The following is an 18,599-nucleotide window of genomic DNA, read 5'->3' as shown; positions in this document are numbered from 1 at the left end:
TTCTGTATAGCTAAATTTAATTAATTTTTATCAGATACAATCACACCGCTCTTAACAATGGTTTTATTTATTATATAATTAGATAATTAGTCATTTGGAAGTCTGAAATTTTCCGAATATTTGGCGGCTTCAAAATTCAAATATCAAACGTAACCCCAACTCAAACCAAATACAATCGCAAACTCAAAGTTTAATTTTTTTTGAATTTATATGGGTTAGACATTATTAGAGCTTAAAAATACGATTTATGCACAGTACTGCTGAACCTCCATTTTAATGACAACATGCTCCCTTCGTGTATTATATCGGCTGCAGACAAATTGAGAGCAGCAAATCTAATCGAGTCGACATTCCTATCTCGGATAAACAGCCACGTATGGCTCATCACGAGCGGCCAGCTCATCGATAATATTTACATTATATTATAAGGTTACATAAATCAACATAACATAATGAACATCCAGAGTAACAATATTTTCTGATAGATTTATATTTTAAGCGATCCAAACATATTTTAAATATCCATACGAATATTAATAAAAAAAAAACTAATAACAAAGATTCAACTTGAGTAACTTTTATAAGTAATCAATAAATTGTTGTTTTATGTTTATTGCACTTAAATATTATTAAGTATTTTTTATTATTATTAGATAATAGTGCATATAATTATAAATTATAATATACCCTTACAATGCTGGGTAAAACGTCTACTATTGTTTATTTGGTTAAGAATGTTCACACAAGAAACATAGTTAAATCTCATAGAGATGTCATAAAAGTTGAAAACACAACGTAACATACCTAAATTATTAGTAAAACTTCATAAGTTCGGTACATAACATTTAAATACATTATATGGATCACAAATAGGGTGGTAACATTTAGTAACAACATCTAAAAAAAAATACTCATTGCAAGGGTCATAGCTTTAAGTTTAAAAAGTTAACATTTTAGACTAGATGTTGAAAATACTGCTAAATAAATAAATATAATAATGAATTCAAATGATTAGATTTAGTACGATGTCATAAATACTATATCTTTAGTTAACTTGTTTAATTCTAACTTATTAAATGGTGGTTTAATGCTTTTTCAAGTGGTCTCCGGATAGGTCATGGAGAGATTTGGATTTAATCGGTTCAAGATCTTCTGGCCAAGTATACTTAGGAGGAAGTGGATTATCGTAATTGAAGTCATACATTTGATCCTGAATAAACTTTTTCTTGTCTTTAGGTTCTGGATAATGTGACGCAATACCTTAAATTATAAAAAATATTTTGTATAATAATACCAACGTTTAATGACATAATTGTATTTAATATAGGTTATACCTTTCTCATAGGCGTACTCAGCTATTTTAATTGCGATTTGTAAAGAACAATCTTTGATCAAATTCAATGGCGGGTAAATGCTTCCTTTTTCCAAATCCTCTTCAGTGACAAAATTGGCCAACTCCTATCAATACAAAATATAATTTATTGTTACTTCATAGTATGTTTAATTTATATTCTTATTTAATTTAAGTACATGTTATTTTATTTAGAATAATAAATATGATTTAAGATATATGTTTTATTTGTAAAGAAATTATTTTTTATTTATTATTCTACTTAAACTTCACTCAATCCTACCGAAAATATGTAGCAGAATGTAAAAAATGATTTCCTTGTTATAATATATAATTTTGTTTACGAACACTCAAACTTGATTTTACATACCTGAGATGCAATAAGAAACAGATCCTCGATAATGTGATGTATTCCTGTGCTTATTACACCAAGAGCAACACCCGGAAATATATATGCATTGTTACCCTGTCCTGGGGTAATAGTACGTCCATTTATATTGACATCTGGAAACGGTGAACCGCTTGCAAATATACATCGGCCCTTAAAATAACATAACACAAATTAAGTTTTAATTATTTCTTGTTTAACATAATATAATTCTCACTTGTGTGAAAGTATAAGCTTGATCAGCAGTGCATTCTGCTTTTGCTGTTGGGTTACTTAATGCAAATATAATTGGTTTATCGCAATAAGAAGCAACGTTTTCCAACACTTCTTTATTGAAAGCACCCGTAGCAGCCGCAGCACCGATTAACACAGTTGGTTTGATTTCTTTAACAACTTCGACGAGACTTTTCGTGACTTTATGGTCTTTGGCGTAAAATGCTTTATCACCTTGTAGATTTCCTTCCGGCCGGTCATTCACCAACAGTCCGTCAATGTCCATCATCCATATCCTACTACGAGCTTCTTCCAATGAAATACCTTCAGTCAACATGGCTCTTACTGTCAAGTTTGCAATACCTATGGCAGCCTATGTAAAATAAATCACAATTAGAAAAACAGATATTTCAACTTTTTAAACGACATACTTCTCCTGCTCCTAAAAACAAAAATGTCGATTCCGATATTTTCCTTTTAGTTAAACGGCGGGCAGTAAGGAGGCCTCCAACCGCCACAGCAGCTGTTCCTTGAATGTCATCATTAAAAGTACAATATTTATTTCTGAACATGTCCAAAAATCTAAACGCATTATGATTTCCAAAATCTTCAAATTGTATCAATACATTTTGTCCATAGCGTTTCACTGATGCCTCCATGAACTCATTGATAAACTCGTCGTACAAAGGTCCAGAAATACGCTTTTGTCTAAGACCAATATACAAAGGATCTTCCAAGAGTTGCTAAAACAATGGGATAGTTTAAAATATGAAATATCAATTACAAGCATACATTATGAATATGTTTAAAAATGATGCTAACTTCATTGTTGGTTCCCACGTCCAATGTTATAGGTAAACATTGATGAGGTTTAATACCTGCTAATGCAGTGTACAATGAAAGTTTACCGACTGGAATACCCATACCGCATGCTCCGAGATCCCCAAGGCCAAGGATGCGCTCACCATCAGTTACGACTATGGCGCGAACATTTGGTTCAGGCCTAACCCCAAAAAAGTTCATGCAAAAGTTAATATCCTCATACATTTATTATTTTATAATGTAGTTTTTTTTTAAATTATGAATTAATTTTTTTGTTATTTTAATAATAAGATTATTTAAGTTATGATAACAGCAATTATTGTAAATTTAACATAATATTAATACTATAACACAAAGGGTAACCAAAAATCTGTTATGTTTACAATTTTTAATAACCATAAACTGAATGGCAGATATTGTTATTTTATTATTTTGATCAATTAGCATACACCTGTATTGAAGAAATAGCAAAATACTTTAACATCAATACATAATTTTGATTAACATAAAATAACCCTATTTTAAATTAATCTTTTTCCACTATTAGTACTTAAAATTATAAAAATGTAAATAATATAATCTTAGAGGATGTAATTAACCGTCAGACATAACCGACATTGTTTTAAATAATATAAACTTTTTTTACTTTAAAATAACAAATTTTGTAATGATTCATTTTACGCTTGAGAATTGATAAGATTATTGTGAAGTACCAAATAAAGGCATAAACAAAAAATACAATTAATAATACACAGGTAATTTTGTAGAAAAAAAATGTTGTTAATGAACTAGTATAGCATTATGGATTTAATACATACAAAACTGTTAAGTAGTCCACAAAAAATTTAACTAAAAATTTATTTTCCTTCTCTTAGAAAATTGCAATAAGTCCTTTTGCTTATGTTGAAGCGTCAATATTAACATACATTATGAGTACATTTTTATAAGAATTGCTGTTTAGTCATTAGTTTTTTATTTTTAATAAATAGTATTTGTATTTTAATATCTTCTATATTTATCTATACAACTAATGGATATATTTTCATTCATAAGTAGAAATTGTAATGCAGGCATTAGGACCCCAGACATTTTTTTTTACTCAAATATATTATTTTAACATAATTCTATTTCAGATAACATTGATAAGAATTTGGATATCTTCCAACCAAATACCACATTAACTACTGTAAATAAATGGCTCTCTGCCACTGACCCATTTCAACATAAATATTATTAGCACAAAAATAATAACCAAATAATGGAAATGATTAATATTCCCAAACAAATTTAATTAATAGCTTAATGATGTATGATACACAAAGTTTAGTTATTAATCTAAATAAATAAAAAACTTTCTTTTATGAGAAAGTCAAAATTTACTACTTATGTTATGTGAATATGTGACTACAATGAAAGCGCTGGCAAATGATGAACCTTAAAAATTATTATATACATTATTAAAGCTATAAAAATATATTATTATACTTGAAATAAGCAAAATACAAGCGAAAATGGGACTTACCAATTTTTCAATAAATCATAAATGTGACCTTTATCATTGATAGTAATAAACAATCCTCTGGGACGGCGGAAAATCAGACCAAATTTTTGACAAGCCATTCCAACAGTTGGAGTGTATACAATTGGTAATAACATATGAATGTTTTCAGATAACAATCTAAAATACAATCTTTCATTTCGATCCTATATAAATTACACAGGTGTTATATCTTTAGACATACTAAAGAAGACATCAACAAAAAATTATTGACTTAAAAATCTATCTAACAACTTACTTGCAACTCGGTCAAGTATAAAAATTTATTTAGATCTTCTTGATACTTCATGACACTGAATCGGCATACTTCAATTTGTTCTTCTTGGGTTTTAAATTTTGGCGGCATCAAACCATGTATGCCAAGTGCCTGTCGTTCCTCCAAAGTAAAAGCAAGTCCTTTATTCAATCGAGGGTCTCGTATATAATCAATTCCTTGTACCAAAGAGGGACATATTATATCCCCGGGCGTGTGAGATGGAGATGAAAAATGAAAACCACGACATTGTGCACGGTCAACACAAGAAGAACTAGCACAAAACAAGGCCAAATTTCTCGATGCTAATGTTGAGCTACAGCTGAAAAATTATTATAAGATACATTTATTACTCATAAATGGTTTATTATGTATGATGTAAAAAGATAAAATAATGTAAAACTAAGTGTTACCTTATAGTTTTCGGTATGATATTCATACTCTTCTATTTACTAGGAACTTGTAATAAACTGTGTTTTAGATAAAATACAATCAAGATAAGTATAATCCAAAGGAGTGCCCCTTTAGGATTACTGTTCAGTATTTAGTAATTATTGCTGGCGCTCAGCTTAAAAAAGGGATCAATTTGTTATCACCACAGATATAGATAAATAAACAGGATAGCCGAAACTAAACTGTAATAAATCAATAAATGAATCTTTTTATTGTCTTATAGACTTTAGTTGTTCAATTATCAAAGCTGCATTGATTACTAGTCCAAACAGACTTAAAATTACAAAACTGTAAAGGATCACAACCATATACTAAAAAAAAAGAAATGTTTAACTATAATTTTACATTAGAATTGTGAGAAATTGTACATTAAAATATTAGTTATTTGGCAAGGCTGTATTCACCAATTACCAGTATACGCCCATGACTTGGTTCGCTTACCCCAGTACCGCAAAGCTCTTATCAATTTTGTTATCACTTTATCAATAATCACAAATACAATATTAATTCTGATTACTGTCAAACAATCGCACATGTGGACTGTACTCTGTAGTGTGTAATGTGTAAGTTTGTGATTTTAACGTTTAGTACTTTGCTATGTAAATTGAATTATAAAATATTATGATCGTTTCTATTCTATTTAGCTTGTATTTTGAACTTGACACATTCAATAGGTAACGTTCTGTTAAGATCGATTCGAACAAAGTATATTTTATGGTACAACGAATGGAAAACTTAAAACTTAATTCTTATTATATTATTATTTTTCTGTTTATTTCATAATTCATATATATTAATAATGTTTTATGTTAATATAAAATATTCCTGAATTACTTTTAGTAGTCTTCTAATATTATAATTGTAGTATACCTACAGGTGATTTCTGTTTTAAATTATTGATAATTTTGTGTGTTATAATACCGTCATTTTGTTGATAAATATTTTATTTTATTTGGGTCTTTTAAAGAAATAATTCATTTACAGGTTCAACTGAACAAAAAAACTGTTGAATTAAAGTTTATCATGGAAGAATATAAAACCACTTTGAAAACTGCTATTGAAAACAAACAATTCATTGATAATAAATTGTTTTCAAAACTAGCAGAATACCTTGAAAATAATAAAAAAGCACATAAATATGACAGTCTCTTACTAGAATACCTCAAGGTTTTTCCACAACAAGTTGTTCGTCTTCCGTCAGGTAATTTATACTTTTAAATGTTATTAAACTGAAAATAAACATTACATACCTAATCATATATTTATTTTGAATAGACTTGTTTCTACATCTTACATCCAACAAAGACGAACCTTTACATCCATTGTATTTGTTTGTAGCAGCAAGGCATAATTATTTAAACCAACAGATTTTTTATAACTTGAATTTAAATTCTTTACCAACGGACAAATGGGCTTATCTTATGTCAGCATTTTATCAAAGGCTTGAAATGATTATGTATGATCCTACATTTACAAAACGCGCTAAAGAAAAAATTGATACGTATAGCATGTTGATCAACAGCCCAAACTGGTTTACTGACAACGAAGAGTTTTTTTTGGGACTACATTTAATTGAATATGGTAAGCATAACTACATATTTGATTAACATATTATAGGAAATTTGTTAAAATTAAATATTTAACAATATACTACGCTAATATATTACACTTAGGGATTAAAATAAATTTTACATTAGAAATCAGCATTTAACGGCCTTATATTTTACAATGTATAGATGTCCATCCATGTCGGTAATGTAAACATGGTTAGGGTTTGCTTTGACAAATGACGCGTCAACAGGAAAAAAACTCTGTTTTACAAATACTCTTCTCCTAGGAACTTTGACACAATCGCTTAAAGACTCTGAGTTTCTTCTTTTGTGGAGTTCTTCCTTGTCATACTGTTCAAAACTATTTAAGAACTCTTCGAACATTCTCGATGTTGGTGCACTGTCCATGAGTTCATCCTGTAAAGTATGACACGAGAATTAATTAGTCCTGGATTCCGATTATCAAAAAATTTACTTACTTTATTCGTTGGTATCATACTAGGTCTTCTGAAAGGATCCATTATTGATTGAAGTAAAAATACTGTAATAAAAAAAAATATCTTAGCCAAAAATATAGGTTACCGTCAGAAATAGTAACAAATTGGAAACTGTCAATGAGATATTTTATCTGAAGGTAATGTTTTACATTTGTACAATGTTAAAATATCTAACTATTATTCATTTTTTGCTTACTTATCTATATATTATTACATAATAATAATATATTTGTCTTTAATAATATATTTGGTAAATTTTCATACATTTATTAAAAGTATATCTCAAATTTATACTATCATTTAGACTTTGAACCACAAATGTTAAATAGAATTACATAGTATATGTTTACGCGCACTCACTTTAAGTGATTATTTAGTAGCTAACAATGTGTTATATAGGTACACAACTCCCTCTACTGATTACTTCCTTATTAAATCTACAAATTAACTTCTTCTTATTTTATCAACCTATTTTATTTGTATTTTAATGTCGACATCAACTCCTGCTTTTTCGAATGTATACACAATCACATTTAAAAAATTAATAATGCTTATATTAAAAATGATATTAAACATACAGTTTTGGACTTGTGCACATCCAGCATAGATCGCATAAGATATTGTAAAATACTTAACTTTTGGTATTTGAATTATTAACTTTTTACTAACGTTACTGACCAAGTATTAAGATACAAAATATGTATTTTTAAAATACTCAACAATAAAGTATTATTTAAAAAAAAAAATAATAATAATAAATTGTCTGCTTAAGTTATTCTAATTGTCTGACTTAGTTATTCCTTGTAAGAACTGTAAGAATGAATTATTAGGAAAGTATATTTTAAGTAAAATTTTTAAATACTTTAATTGAACTACTGTCCATGCCTGTGTATAAAGATGTTAAAGTTAGAATAATTATTTCATTCTTGACCGCGCTTGTCTTAAATTTATAAAGTCATAACAAATTTATATTGATGCTCCTTCAAAAAGTAGAAAGTTTAATCGAAAAACCTTTCAGATCATTCTTTAGCCAAACTGAGGTGTTATTTTTCTTTAACAATCTGAAACGTGCTACTTATTGTAAAAGGTGTTGATAAAAAGGTTTAGAATATGACGTTTTAAGTTAGTGTGACTCTAAAAATAGTTCATTAATTACTAACTTAATTTTCAGACGAAGAAGAGTGCCATGAAGTGTTTGAAAAATTAAAAAATAACTGGTCTGATTTCAAGATAAACAAAGCGTCGGTATCGTTTGTAGATTTAATTGCTTCAAAATGTGACAAGGAAATAGAATTCATCCAGTTTTTGATATCTGCTCTTTTTTCTTTACCTCCCGACAGGTATTTGAATAAAAGTAATATTTATTTATCATATTAATTATAATTGTTGTTTGTTTAAGTACTGATGTGGTTTGGCTGTCCGATAAAATTATAAAAACCTTAAAAATGTTGGAAGACAATAGTTCCATATTTATAAGTGATTGGGATGCTATAACTAAAAAAGCTCTCAAGTGCTTATTAGACGAAGATGCAAAATATGATTTTGTAAAAGTTTTAAGGAAATTACTTGATAAGACTTCAATAGATAAACTAATAGCGTCTAATACTTTAAGCTTACTTACTGGACATTCACAGTTTTGTAATGTCATGCTCAATCGTAGTGCCAACCAGTCTCAAAAAGGTAAAATATTGTTAACTGTTTACACCTGAGAGAAGGTTTTAAATTAAAATTGATTTGCAGAAGAAGTATTGAAACTGTTAGAAGTATTAGTAAACAAACAGCCATCACTAATGACTTTAAGTCATGTGCCATTTTTTCTCTGTTCATATAACGCATCTTTATCTGTGACTGACCAACTATTGTTAAGAGTAGGTGGTATTATTTTTTATGTCTTATATTTCTGTTTGTTAATTTTATTAATTATATTTCTTAGTTACTATTTTCGTACGAAGAAAATTCCATACCTGTGTCAAACTATAGACCTTATTTATGGGGATCGTTTGCCGTGGATCATTATCAAGTAAAAAATCATTTAGAATCAAAAACGTTGTACGATTTCCCATCAACCACCGAAGTAATTTCCTACGTACCTTACAAAAGAGTAAAAGAAACAATAACATATTTCCCCATTGAAAGAGTTTTACATATTAAAGTAAATATTTTAAAATTTATAAATTAAAAAATATTCCTGTTATCTCAGCTGATTAGGTTTTACTTTTTAGAATCAAAAAATTTTGCACTGTAAAAACACAAAAGATCCTAGTAATATGTTGGATCCTGCATTTTTCTTGCCTATGATAAGTAGTCTATTAGGTACAGAAGCTCCGTTGAGCATAGAAAAGTTCACTAAGAACGGTTGTTTGTCTATGGTGTTGGCTTGTTTAGGCAGTTGCGATGATGCTATTCGCTTAGCTGCATATCATGTGCTCACACGTTTGCGATCTCATTTATTTTGGTAAATATAGAGAAAAAAAATTCTATATCCACATTAACCCCCGTAAGTACAACTTTCAACTATGTCAAATCTTTGTGTACAGTAGAAGAGCTGAAAATTTGTTATGGGATCATTTCATTTCGTGGGCAGCCCATGGAATCCACGACTTGCATTTGAAACCTCCTCCGCAGTTACCTATGATTCAAGCTCTGTTTTTGGCCAGGATGGTTTTAGCAATGGCCAACTATGAAAAATCTATCGACGTGACATGTTACAAAATTCTATTAGCTCGTCCGGCAGCACGGCTTAATAACGTTCCAGAAATGAAAACTTTCATGAACGCTATGTGAGTAGTGGTGTAGTCGTATGGGTATATTGTGTGTACCCACTTCCACTTTCTATATATTGATAAGGAAAACCGTGTACTCTAACCTCGGTTACACAATTTTCGTTATGAGTAAACGAGTACAATACATACGTATATACACTTTTATGAATTTAATATTATTGTAGTTCTATTGAAAACGATAAGACACGACATGTGCGATGGATATTCAAAGTGATAAGAGATGGAACTCGATCTAACGCGGATTGGCAAATATTGAAAAATATGGATTTACTCAATATGTTTTTAGTTACACTGAGCTGTGGCAGTTCAAAACCTAAGGTGACTCATGTTTACACATCTGTACCATCGACAGTGGTTTTTAATGGTTTTTATACATTTTTTAAGATGTTGATTATGAAAATAATGGAAGCAGCATTTCTTGTTCAGCCGGCAACAAATGGAGGCACCGGTCCTTGGGCTTTGAGCTTGATGATGGCTATAAGCAAACTACAAGTTAAATTATCGACTGAAGAAGTTATTCAAATGTTTTCATGTTTAAACGCTTTGAGTGCAAGTTCCAGTATTAGTACAGCTACAGTTGACTTTTTGTTGTTTATGTTTTTGGAATATGGAAACGTCCTAGACGTAGCAGTGGCAGGCTTTGCCACCTTAGCCAATATTGCGTCAAAGTACATGGAATCATTTCAGCTTTTGACCAATCAAAACTTATTGGATGTTTTAGATTGTGGGGAAAGTTCAACGGCTCTAACACCAGATGAAATTCAGAAATGCCGTTGTGTTTTAGAGCATGGAGTCAATGGGATACAAATAGATAACAATGAAAATACATATTTATACCTACCCACTCTCCTTAAATATTTAAAAACGAGTTAACAAGTTATAATTAATTTTTGTATCTTAATTTTAAGGTAAATAAATAAATTAATTATTAAAGAAATTGTCTTATTTATTCCAATTGTAATTCATGTATTTTATACTGAATTATAAATTTATTTTACTCAGTTTAAGAAATTAAAGAACTATTGATTATTTTGTTATTATTGTATTGTTATTCAATTTAGTTGAAAATCTACTAAAAAAATTGACTAGCTGATTCGAAAATTTATAAAATTTAAAAAAAAATTTAAAAGTAACAAGTGATTAACTAAAAATAAGAAAAAAATCTACAAAATTAATATAATACTTTGAAAAAACTAAGTGACATACGTTAAGAGGACGACACACTGCCCATTTTTAAGGAGTAAAGTAAAGGCAATTTTTTACAAAATCTCAACTTAAAGGTAAAACTGTGATGTGTAACTATGAGTTCAGTAGTTAGGACTCATTTTTAGTAGTTAAATTATTTTTCGGACTATTACAGCATTCTTGACAGCGAGTTTAAAAAAAAATTCTGTTGAGTTGAGTTTTACGCGAATTAATTTTTCTCAGGCTAAGAAATTCATACATATATTATTTATGACAAAATTATCTGTGTTCCATCATCCATATTTTTTTTTATTATATACCTAATACAACCAACGCTATATCATTTTTAAAAAAATAACGGGTGTGTGGCGCTCTCTTAATGTTATCAACTGAATATAAGTTAAATAAGTAAAAATATTAAAAATCACCAGAAGTAAACATCAACAGGTAATATTGTAAAATTGCAAAACAATTGTGTATATTATAATCAAGTTTTTAGTTTTTTTGAAGGAATTTGAAGTTGGTGTTTATTCGATTTTGAAGGGGAAGTGTTAAACTTTTTGCATTTTAGGTACAAGTTCTAATCTACAAATAGACTTACTAAAAACGCTATTATAACTATTTAAAATATAGTGTTTATAAGATTTTTAAATGGCTAAAATAACGGTTTTTTTTTTTGTAAAATTCCAGATTTTTGAGTATTTTCATAGGTAACTCATTACTATTTCAGACGCAAAAATAGAAAAGAAAAAAAGTACATTGTTGTAAAACCAAAACCTTTAGGAGCTAAAAAAGTTTAAGCTCCTCGTCGAAGCTAATACAAGTTATATAGATAATATCAATGTATGTTTAATATTTTCTGAAAAAAAGACAACGAAATTAAACATTAACCACAACTAAGTCCTATGAATGGTAAATAATTAATAAATACTACCTACTATCTTCATAAAGATTGAGTATTGACATGAACAGATCACGGATGTTTAATATAGGCTATTCATATGGAATATTGGATTTTTTTCAAACCGATAATTATGCAGACTATTCTACAAAAAAAATAACTTAAATTCAATCCGTCGAGTATATAATTGTGTCATTGGTAGTTAAGATTAAAAATGAAAATGTTTGACCTTAGTATAAGATTTGAAATATTGGATTGGCTAACCTCCACATATCTGATATCGAATTAAAATTAATTTTGCAGTCAATTTGTTCAATAATAATATGTATCCGTAAATTTGCGTTACATAACCGTACATTTAACATAATATACCTAATCGTATCCACACGATCGAAATCAGTCCGCACTCCGCAGCCGGTTGAATTTCAGCCCCGACACACCTTCAAAGCTCTCCAACAATGCAACAACTGAATAATTGGCATTGCACTTATATAATACTAAGAAGCAACGCTATATGTTTTAAAAAATAAATTAGTTTATGGTCCTATATCTCTGATGATCTAGCAGTAGTTACAACTTACAAGTACCTATGTCGTATACGACATATATAGTAATAATCTTACATTTACCATTTCTACTAGGGGCATATCCGACGAGACTTAAACATTATAACCATAGAGTAAACATTTGCTAAACGCCCATTTTTTACCACCTGCATTCGGGTTGACGTTAGTACAATGATAAATCCTGATTAGAAAAATAATGCTTAACGATAAAGACAAATAGGTATACCTTCTTAACCTTCTAAAAAAATACTTCTCCGGCTTTGGCCATTCAATTAATATGTTACGACCACAATCGTATTTTAAATAGTAGGTATAATATATCGTTATGTTCATTGCTCAGAAATGTTTAAACCGGAATTTATCACATGCTTTGTCAAGTAAATAAAAAAAGAATACAAGTTTCTTTTCTACAATTTAATCTATACCTATTAGTTAAATCCCGAAAAGGAAAACGTAATCTATTCCAAAAACTTAATCATAATATTAATATACTTTCACCTTTTATATAGTTTAGATGTATTCCTACCTAATATTACTGTAGATAATCCTATAAAACTACCTAATGTAGTGATGCATGTAAAATATATCAGCAAATTTACATATTTATTGTTTTTCCGAAAGAGAAATAATAAGTAATGAGTTTATTCATGTTTTTACTTTTTACTTTTACTTTTTATATGTATTTTTTTTTTTTTTTTGCCATCCCGAGATTTTGTATTAAAAGTATGTAAGAATCATATAGGTGAAATAAAGTTTTGAAAGTTGATAATTTTGCTGGGATGGTGTAGCTTTTTTTAAACTAACGAGTTTCAAACTTTTGTTATAGGTTATGCCTCGATACAACAGTAAGTATTTCATTAAAACGGAAAAATATATAATGTGTGTCTATGACAGGATTCAAAATTGTAGAGCAAGTAATGTAGGACTAAGGTAGAGATAAACCAAGAAGATAATATTATGACTCGAAATGTGTAATATGAACAACGGAATAGTAACGGTTTGACAAATATGACTTGTGAAAGGAAATCATTTGGCCGACCTTTTTTACAAGTTACTTGCAACATATATTACTTCGATTAAAAAACTGATTTTTCAGGGTTTTTCCCCTGATCTATCCCTCAAATGGTAGTTTTATAACACACAATTTACCACCTAAAATTTGTCTTTGATTTTAGTATTGTTAAGCTATACTTCATTTTTAACTAGTAATTACATCTTAAATGATGTTAAAGAAATGCATAAGGTTAAACTAAATACGTATCACGGTATAAAGAAATTACTTTTTCAGAAATCCGAAATCAGGTGACCTGTAGAAGGACTACAAAAAAAAAAATCCAATAACTCTATGAGGTATTACCTTAAGACCTTTCCTTTCCTGTGTTTATGATCTTTTTTTTTTATTAAAGAAAATTTACTATTTCCTACATTCTATGATTCATATAATATGTTGTATAAACCCGTAAAAAAATATATTGACTTTAAACACAAATATATTTGTTTGTCTTAGCGGTACTCTTTTCATGACGTTTTAATACTAATATAAAAGATATATTATATAGTATGGTGATTGAAATTTTACGAGCAGGAACATCTGTTCATAACATCCGGTCATTGTTTTCTTTTAGGATGTATCGACGAAAGTGAAAAACTGGTTTCAATAAATTTAATTAGAAATTAGATAATGGATATTGTAAGTTAACTTTTTTATTTTGTGTTTTTTTTTAGGTACGCCACCGCACAGTGCTTGTATACTTTGTGGCGTTCAGGTAGTCTCCATACGACAGGTAAATATTTAAATTTTAATACATTTTGAATTTTAGCTAAAGAAATAATTTTATAGTACATTTAACTAAACTGTAATTGAATCATTAGTTTATAACACGTTTATAATACAACTAAAACAATTATTTGTCATTCATAAATTATAATTCATTCTTAATCGTACCTTTTTTTTTTTTATTAAAAATATATTTACAATCTATACAGCAAGTACATTAAGCAAATGTAGTGAATGTTATATACATGACATTCAAATTAACGTTTATGTGCAGACACTTAGCAGTATTACCCGACTAGGAAATTAATAAATTAGTTTGCTTTCTATTGGTTTTTTTTGTCTTTTTCCTTTTTTCCTGTACTTAAGTTATTGTAGAAGGACTCTGGGCTGTCTTCTTTTTAGTCTTTTGGGAGCATTATCGGGAAGGGGGGATGGACGGTAGTTGCTTTATTAGGGGACTTGAATGAGAACTTTGATTTAAATAGAAATTTGAGTAGAGAGAATTTGCTAACTGGTCGAGTTTTGTTATATTTAAGTCTTTATATAAGTTTTTATTTGTGATACACCAAGGGGCAGTCGGCAGAGGTTATAAAACGTACTTACAGCACAAAATACATTTAAAGTAAAAAATTCGTGTTACCTGTTCATGTAGTGTGTGTTTTTTACCCCTTTCAAAAATATTTGACCTAATGAAATATTAGCAATGTTCAATGAGTGTTATTTATATGTTATAACTTATTTTATTACTTTAGATTTGAGTAATAGTTTTTCATTTTAATGTTAATGAAATATATAAGGTACCATTAAAGTTTTCCCCCATGTTTCTATTGTACCATTATTGTGTTTATTGTAGTCTATAGATCAAAATCGTACACAAAAGGTACCATTTCAATATGCTAAAAGTGGAAAAAGTTTCCTCCTCTCCTTCAGAGTTGAAAGGAATAGCATATAAATGTTCATCATTTAAATTCAGCGCACTATAACTTCTTTACAATAAAAACTCAACCTAACCTACCCGACCCCATCGTGTTGGCTTTTTCACTTAATCGTTTAAATAATTTTGATATACAAATAATTTGTTTTATTTTGTTAAAAATTCGGTTACTTTAAAACGATGATTACCTATTAATTATCGTTAACTATATTTTTATCACAAAACAAATTTAACCAAAAACGTAACAAAGTTTTAAACAAAATGCTTCAATTATTGAACGTTCATAAACGTGTTATTACAAAAGAACTAATGATTAATAAAAATAAGAAATGTAAATCAAACTGAAGATACGTATATGACTTGTGTTTGGGACTAATTTGTTAGATTTGAATATTACGAAAAACATATAAAAAACGAATAAACAAGTTTTTTTTTGTCGTTAAACCTTAGGTAAATACTAAAATGTCGATAAGTTTTAAATTTACATGTTTTTTTATACAATGCATATAAAAAAATACCGGAATTTGTAAATAATTACCAGTTACCGCAATGTATTATACCTACTAAATTTTAATAAAATGATTCATTTTCATTTAATGTAATTAAGATGTCACTGATGATATTTGAACAGTCATATAAATTATATTAGGTACCTATGAACCGGCACACAGTTATCCAACATAAATAGATGTTAGATATTCATATAATAATATAGACATAGTATAATATATACACAAAAGTGTTAATAAATGTATAAAATAGTAAAATGAGTTACCTGATTTAAACGAAATAGACACTTAGCACTGAATAACGGAGCCTGCAAATTGCCATAAAAACGAAAAATACACTGAAATAAAAAAATAAAATAAAAAACAACTCAGAAGTAATGTCACACTACCACGGAACTGGTTTTGATTTGTTTATTTCTTAATTTCAGCAACAACTCATAATCGAATCCCTACCCTACACGCGATCGCAGACATAAAACTGTGATTTGCAACTTTTGTTATAGTATTATAATAAAAATATGTTTATTATTAAATGCACGTTAATTTATTCAAACTGCTCTTCGCAGCTGTAACTTGTAGTAAGTAGTTACTTGTACTATACAGTCGTCAGCCTTCATTCTTAATCGTTTTGCATTATGATAAAAACGTCGATTTAGTTTTTAAACTCGATTATAAGTTACTAGAAAATAAAAACTACAGTTAAAACAGACAATTATAGTTGTGGCAGTAAATAACAGTTAGGCTACTTAATAATAATAAGTTCTATATTTAAAAGACAAAACAAAACGATACCTGGAAACAAATTTACGTTAAACGTGGACCCTCGTGTAATTTTTTAAATTCCTTATATTGTTAATAGACATATACCTGCCAGCGGCGTACATTTTTCGAGGGGGTAATAGTAGTAGTCCTACTGATCTTCAACAATTGTTTTTAAAACAGTTGATTATTGAAGGGGAACAGTCTATACTCTTGAACGGAAATAAATCTTCAAATTAGGTATTTATTCAAAACTGGTTTACGTTGTACCAGTGAATATTTGCTTAAGTCTTACTCTTCATAAAAATGTTAAGTATAAATAATAATTTATAAATATAATAATATGTGTCCTCTTAATGAAAGTACATTCCTGACAGGGTTGACCTGACTGAATTTAGCCCCCTCTCCCCAATACAAAAATCCTGTGTACACCATTGTAATGTATACAAAAAAAAAACGGAAAATCTATAGTTTTAAATTATCTAATTACACATGATTCCTTTAACCCTTTTGATTTCGCCACCTTCGTATGTGATTGCCGATTGGCGCTTTGTAAAATAAATTACTTACATACAAATTAGTGTTTTTATTTAAATATAAACCCTAATAACCATATAATGTATTTATTTATATTTATATTTTTTTCAATGACACATTATTTCAGTTTGCTGCAGCTGCTGCTCTACTAACTATCCAAAGACGGTCGGAAAGCGTTTGAAAGGCAAGCAGGTATGGCGAGAGTCATATAAAGTCGTGAAATTTAGATTAAACGTATGTCTTCGCATCTTAGCGGTTTGTTGGACGAGATGCACTTGAAATGACAAGTCGAAAAATTGTAAATAATGGTACTAAAAATGATAATATGTAAATCTAGTTTTCACCTGAACGTAATTACGACATGGCAGAATATAATGTGCACACGGTGAAACGCGTTATATATTTCACGGACAACAAGTCTATAAAAATACCGTCCGATTAATAAACAGAGAAATGCATATAATAGCGGTAGCACATGTAAATATCCAGAAAATTATAGAAACGTTACTTTACTACTTACTATTGCAGGTCGGTATTTTATTTTTTTATTAAACCGTTCGTTTTTCGACAGCGCGACAGGCGTTTAAGTCACTTTCCCGAAATAATATAGCTAAGGTAAATATTTTGAAATGTACTCTAGTTTAAAATTGTTTTCACGCCTTTTGAAACGCTCTACTAGGGTAATCGACAGACAAATGACAAAAGCATAATAATGAATGGAAACGGATACGGTTGTAGAAGTTGTTTAAAATAAATAAATCTATGTGTGTGTATAGTGTACATATTACAAAAAATTAGGTATATCTCACAACTGCACTGGAGAGGCTGGATAAAAGTATTGTATGTGTATAAATGTCAGAATAATAGTGCCGAAAAAGAGGTATACTCATTACCTAATGCAACACTGGGATATACACTTTTTAAGCATTTGATTATTTGAATAAGAGTATTTTAATGCAAACATTATTTTAAATAATTGTATTCAATGTTAATTGTCAACTATACTAAGTTGGGTTTCTTCCATATAATATATAATATTATATTGTGACATATAATATGAGATATAACCAACTACCAAGGCTAGGTAAATTAATGACAATATACGTCCAAAATTTTCCATTTTTTATTCAAAATCAAGGTTTGGCATACTTTAAAGTCTGTGAACATACTTATTTATAATATAAACACAATGTTGACATTAATATAAATACCAAGCAACTTATACTTGTTTTAATATAGCAAAAAAGTGTTTATGGCCGAAAAAATATTTTAACTAAATATTTCCTTTAATCGAATGCCTTCCTAAAAACCATGTCCTAAATCCTCTGTATCTGATGCATACATAGATAACGCAGGTTTACTTTAACAGAAACTTTTTTTTTATGTTTTATACTATTCGTGTATTAGGAGAGCTGTATGTAGGCTGTATATTGTTTTACTCTATTAGGCCAAGTCCTAAGTGATATTCATTACAGTCAACGCGCTGTTAGTCGATTCTAGAATGGGTCTAATTTGTATAGTATCCATGTGGTCATTTTTTTTAAATATATGCTGCTGTAACAT

General features: G+C 28.9%; 3 protein-coding genes across 7 annotated transcripts; 1 reads left to right on the top strand and 2 right to left on the bottom strand.

The window, feature by feature from the left end:
• Positions 1–641: 641 nt before the first annotated feature.
• On the bottom strand, positions 642–5,297 carry LOC126842663 (NADP-dependent malic enzyme). The gene is made up of 9 exons (XM_050579726.1): positions 4,999–5,297; positions 4,571–4,907; positions 4,297–4,478; positions 2,775–2,955; positions 2,384–2,695; positions 1,957–2,325; positions 1,722–1,892; positions 1,335–1,458; positions 642–1,260 (listed from the first exon to the last, which is right to left on the bottom strand). The coding sequence occupies exons 1-9, from the start codon at positions 5,022–5,024 to the stop codon at positions 1,085–1,087; spliced, it is 1,878 nt and encodes a 625-aa protein (XP_050435683.1). The 5' UTR covers positions 5,025–5,297; the 3' UTR covers positions 642–1,084.
• A 182-nt stretch (positions 5,298–5,479) lies between these two features.
• Positions 5,480–10,770, top strand: LOC126842662 (nucleolar pre-ribosomal-associated protein 1). Of its 3 annotated transcripts, none has more exons than XM_050579724.1 (11): positions 5,480–5,601; positions 6,023–6,239; positions 6,314–6,619; positions 8,257–8,425; positions 8,485–8,765; positions 8,826–8,953; positions 9,019–9,237; positions 9,308–9,540; positions 9,623–9,865; positions 10,033–10,186; positions 10,253–10,770. In XM_050579724.1, exons 2-11 carry the CDS (start codon positions 6,062–6,064, stop codon positions 10,739–10,741), a joined length of 2,400 nt encoding a protein of 799 aa, XP_050435681.1. In that variant the 5' UTR covers positions 5,480–5,601; positions 6,023–6,061; the 3' UTR covers positions 10,742–10,770. The 3 variants fall into 3 exon arrangements, with proteins under 3 accessions (XP_050435681.1, XP_050435680.1, XP_050435682.1); XM_050579723.1 differs by having other exon boundaries at positions 5,563–5,712; XM_050579725.1 differs by lacking the exon at positions 5,480–5,601 and adding an exon at positions 5,799–5,914.
• Positions 6,579–16,079, bottom strand: LOC126842664 (uncharacterized). Of its 3 annotated transcripts, none has more exons than XM_050579728.1 (3): positions 16,007–16,079; positions 7,068–7,129; positions 6,579–7,005 (listed from the first exon to the last, which is right to left on the bottom strand). In XM_050579728.1, the coding sequence occupies exons 2-3, from the start codon at positions 7,107–7,109 to the stop codon at positions 6,739–6,741; spliced, it is 309 nt and encodes a 102-aa protein (XP_050435685.1). In that variant the 5' UTR covers positions 7,110–7,129; positions 16,007–16,079; the 3' UTR covers positions 6,579–6,738. The 3 variants fall into 3 exon arrangements, with proteins under 3 accessions (XP_050435685.1, XP_050435686.1, XP_050435684.1); XM_050579729.1 differs by lacking the exon at positions 16,007–16,079 and adding an exon at positions 12,327–12,412; XM_050579727.1 differs by lacking the exon at positions 16,007–16,079 and adding an exon at positions 7,282–7,398 and having other exon boundaries at positions 6,580–7,005.
• Between the last annotated feature and the right edge of the window lie 2,520 nt (positions 16,080–18,599).

The sequence above is a fragment of the Adelges cooleyi genome, unplaced genomic scaffold, assembly GCF_023614345.1.
Source record: "Adelges cooleyi isolate 19-005CV unplaced genomic scaffold, UGA_ACOO_1.1 ACOO_flye_CR_arks_rails_tigmint_CR_PRNA_574, whole genome shotgun sequence".
Taxonomy (NCBI): domain Eukaryota; kingdom Metazoa; phylum Arthropoda; class Insecta; order Hemiptera; family Adelgidae; genus Adelges; species Adelges cooleyi.
This window is presented reverse-complemented; position numbering and strand designations above follow the sequence as displayed.

What these genes read in the sequence shown, in the direction of transcription:
- LOC126842662 (XM_050579724.1), top strand. Translation starts at nt 6,062, where the DNA reads ATGGAAGAATATAAAACCACTTTGAAAACTGCTATTGAAAACAAACAA. An exon ending in ACTACATTTAATTGAATATG is followed by an intron (nt 6,620 to 8,256) that starts GTAAGCATAACT and finishes CTTAATTTTCAG; the next exon opens with ACGAAGAAGAGTGCCATGAA. An exon ending in AAAGAGTTTTACATATTAAA is followed by an intron (nt 9,238 to 9,307) that starts GTAAATATTTTA and finishes TTTACTTTTTAG; the next exon opens with AATCAAAAAATTTTGCACTG.
- LOC126842664 (XM_050579728.1), bottom strand. Translation starts at nt 7,109, where the DNA reads ATGGATCCTTTCAGAAGACCTAGTATGATACCAACGAATAAA. An exon ending in GTATGATACCAACGAATAAA is followed by an intron (nt 7,006 to 7,067) that starts GTAAGTAAATTT and finishes CATACTTTACAG; the next exon opens with GATGAACTCATGGACAGTGC.
- LOC126842663 (XM_050579726.1), bottom strand. Translation starts at nt 5,024, where the DNA reads ATGAATATCATACCGAAAACTATAAG. An exon ending in TATACTTGACCGAGTTGCAA is followed by an intron (nt 4,479 to 4,570) that starts GTAAGTTGTTAG and finishes TAATTTATATAG; the next exon opens with GATCGAAATGAAAGATTGTA. An exon ending in TGTTTCTTATTGCATCTCAG is followed by an intron (nt 1,459 to 1,721) that starts GTATGTAAAATC and finishes TTGTATTGATAG; the next exon opens with GAGTTGGCCAATTTTGTCAC.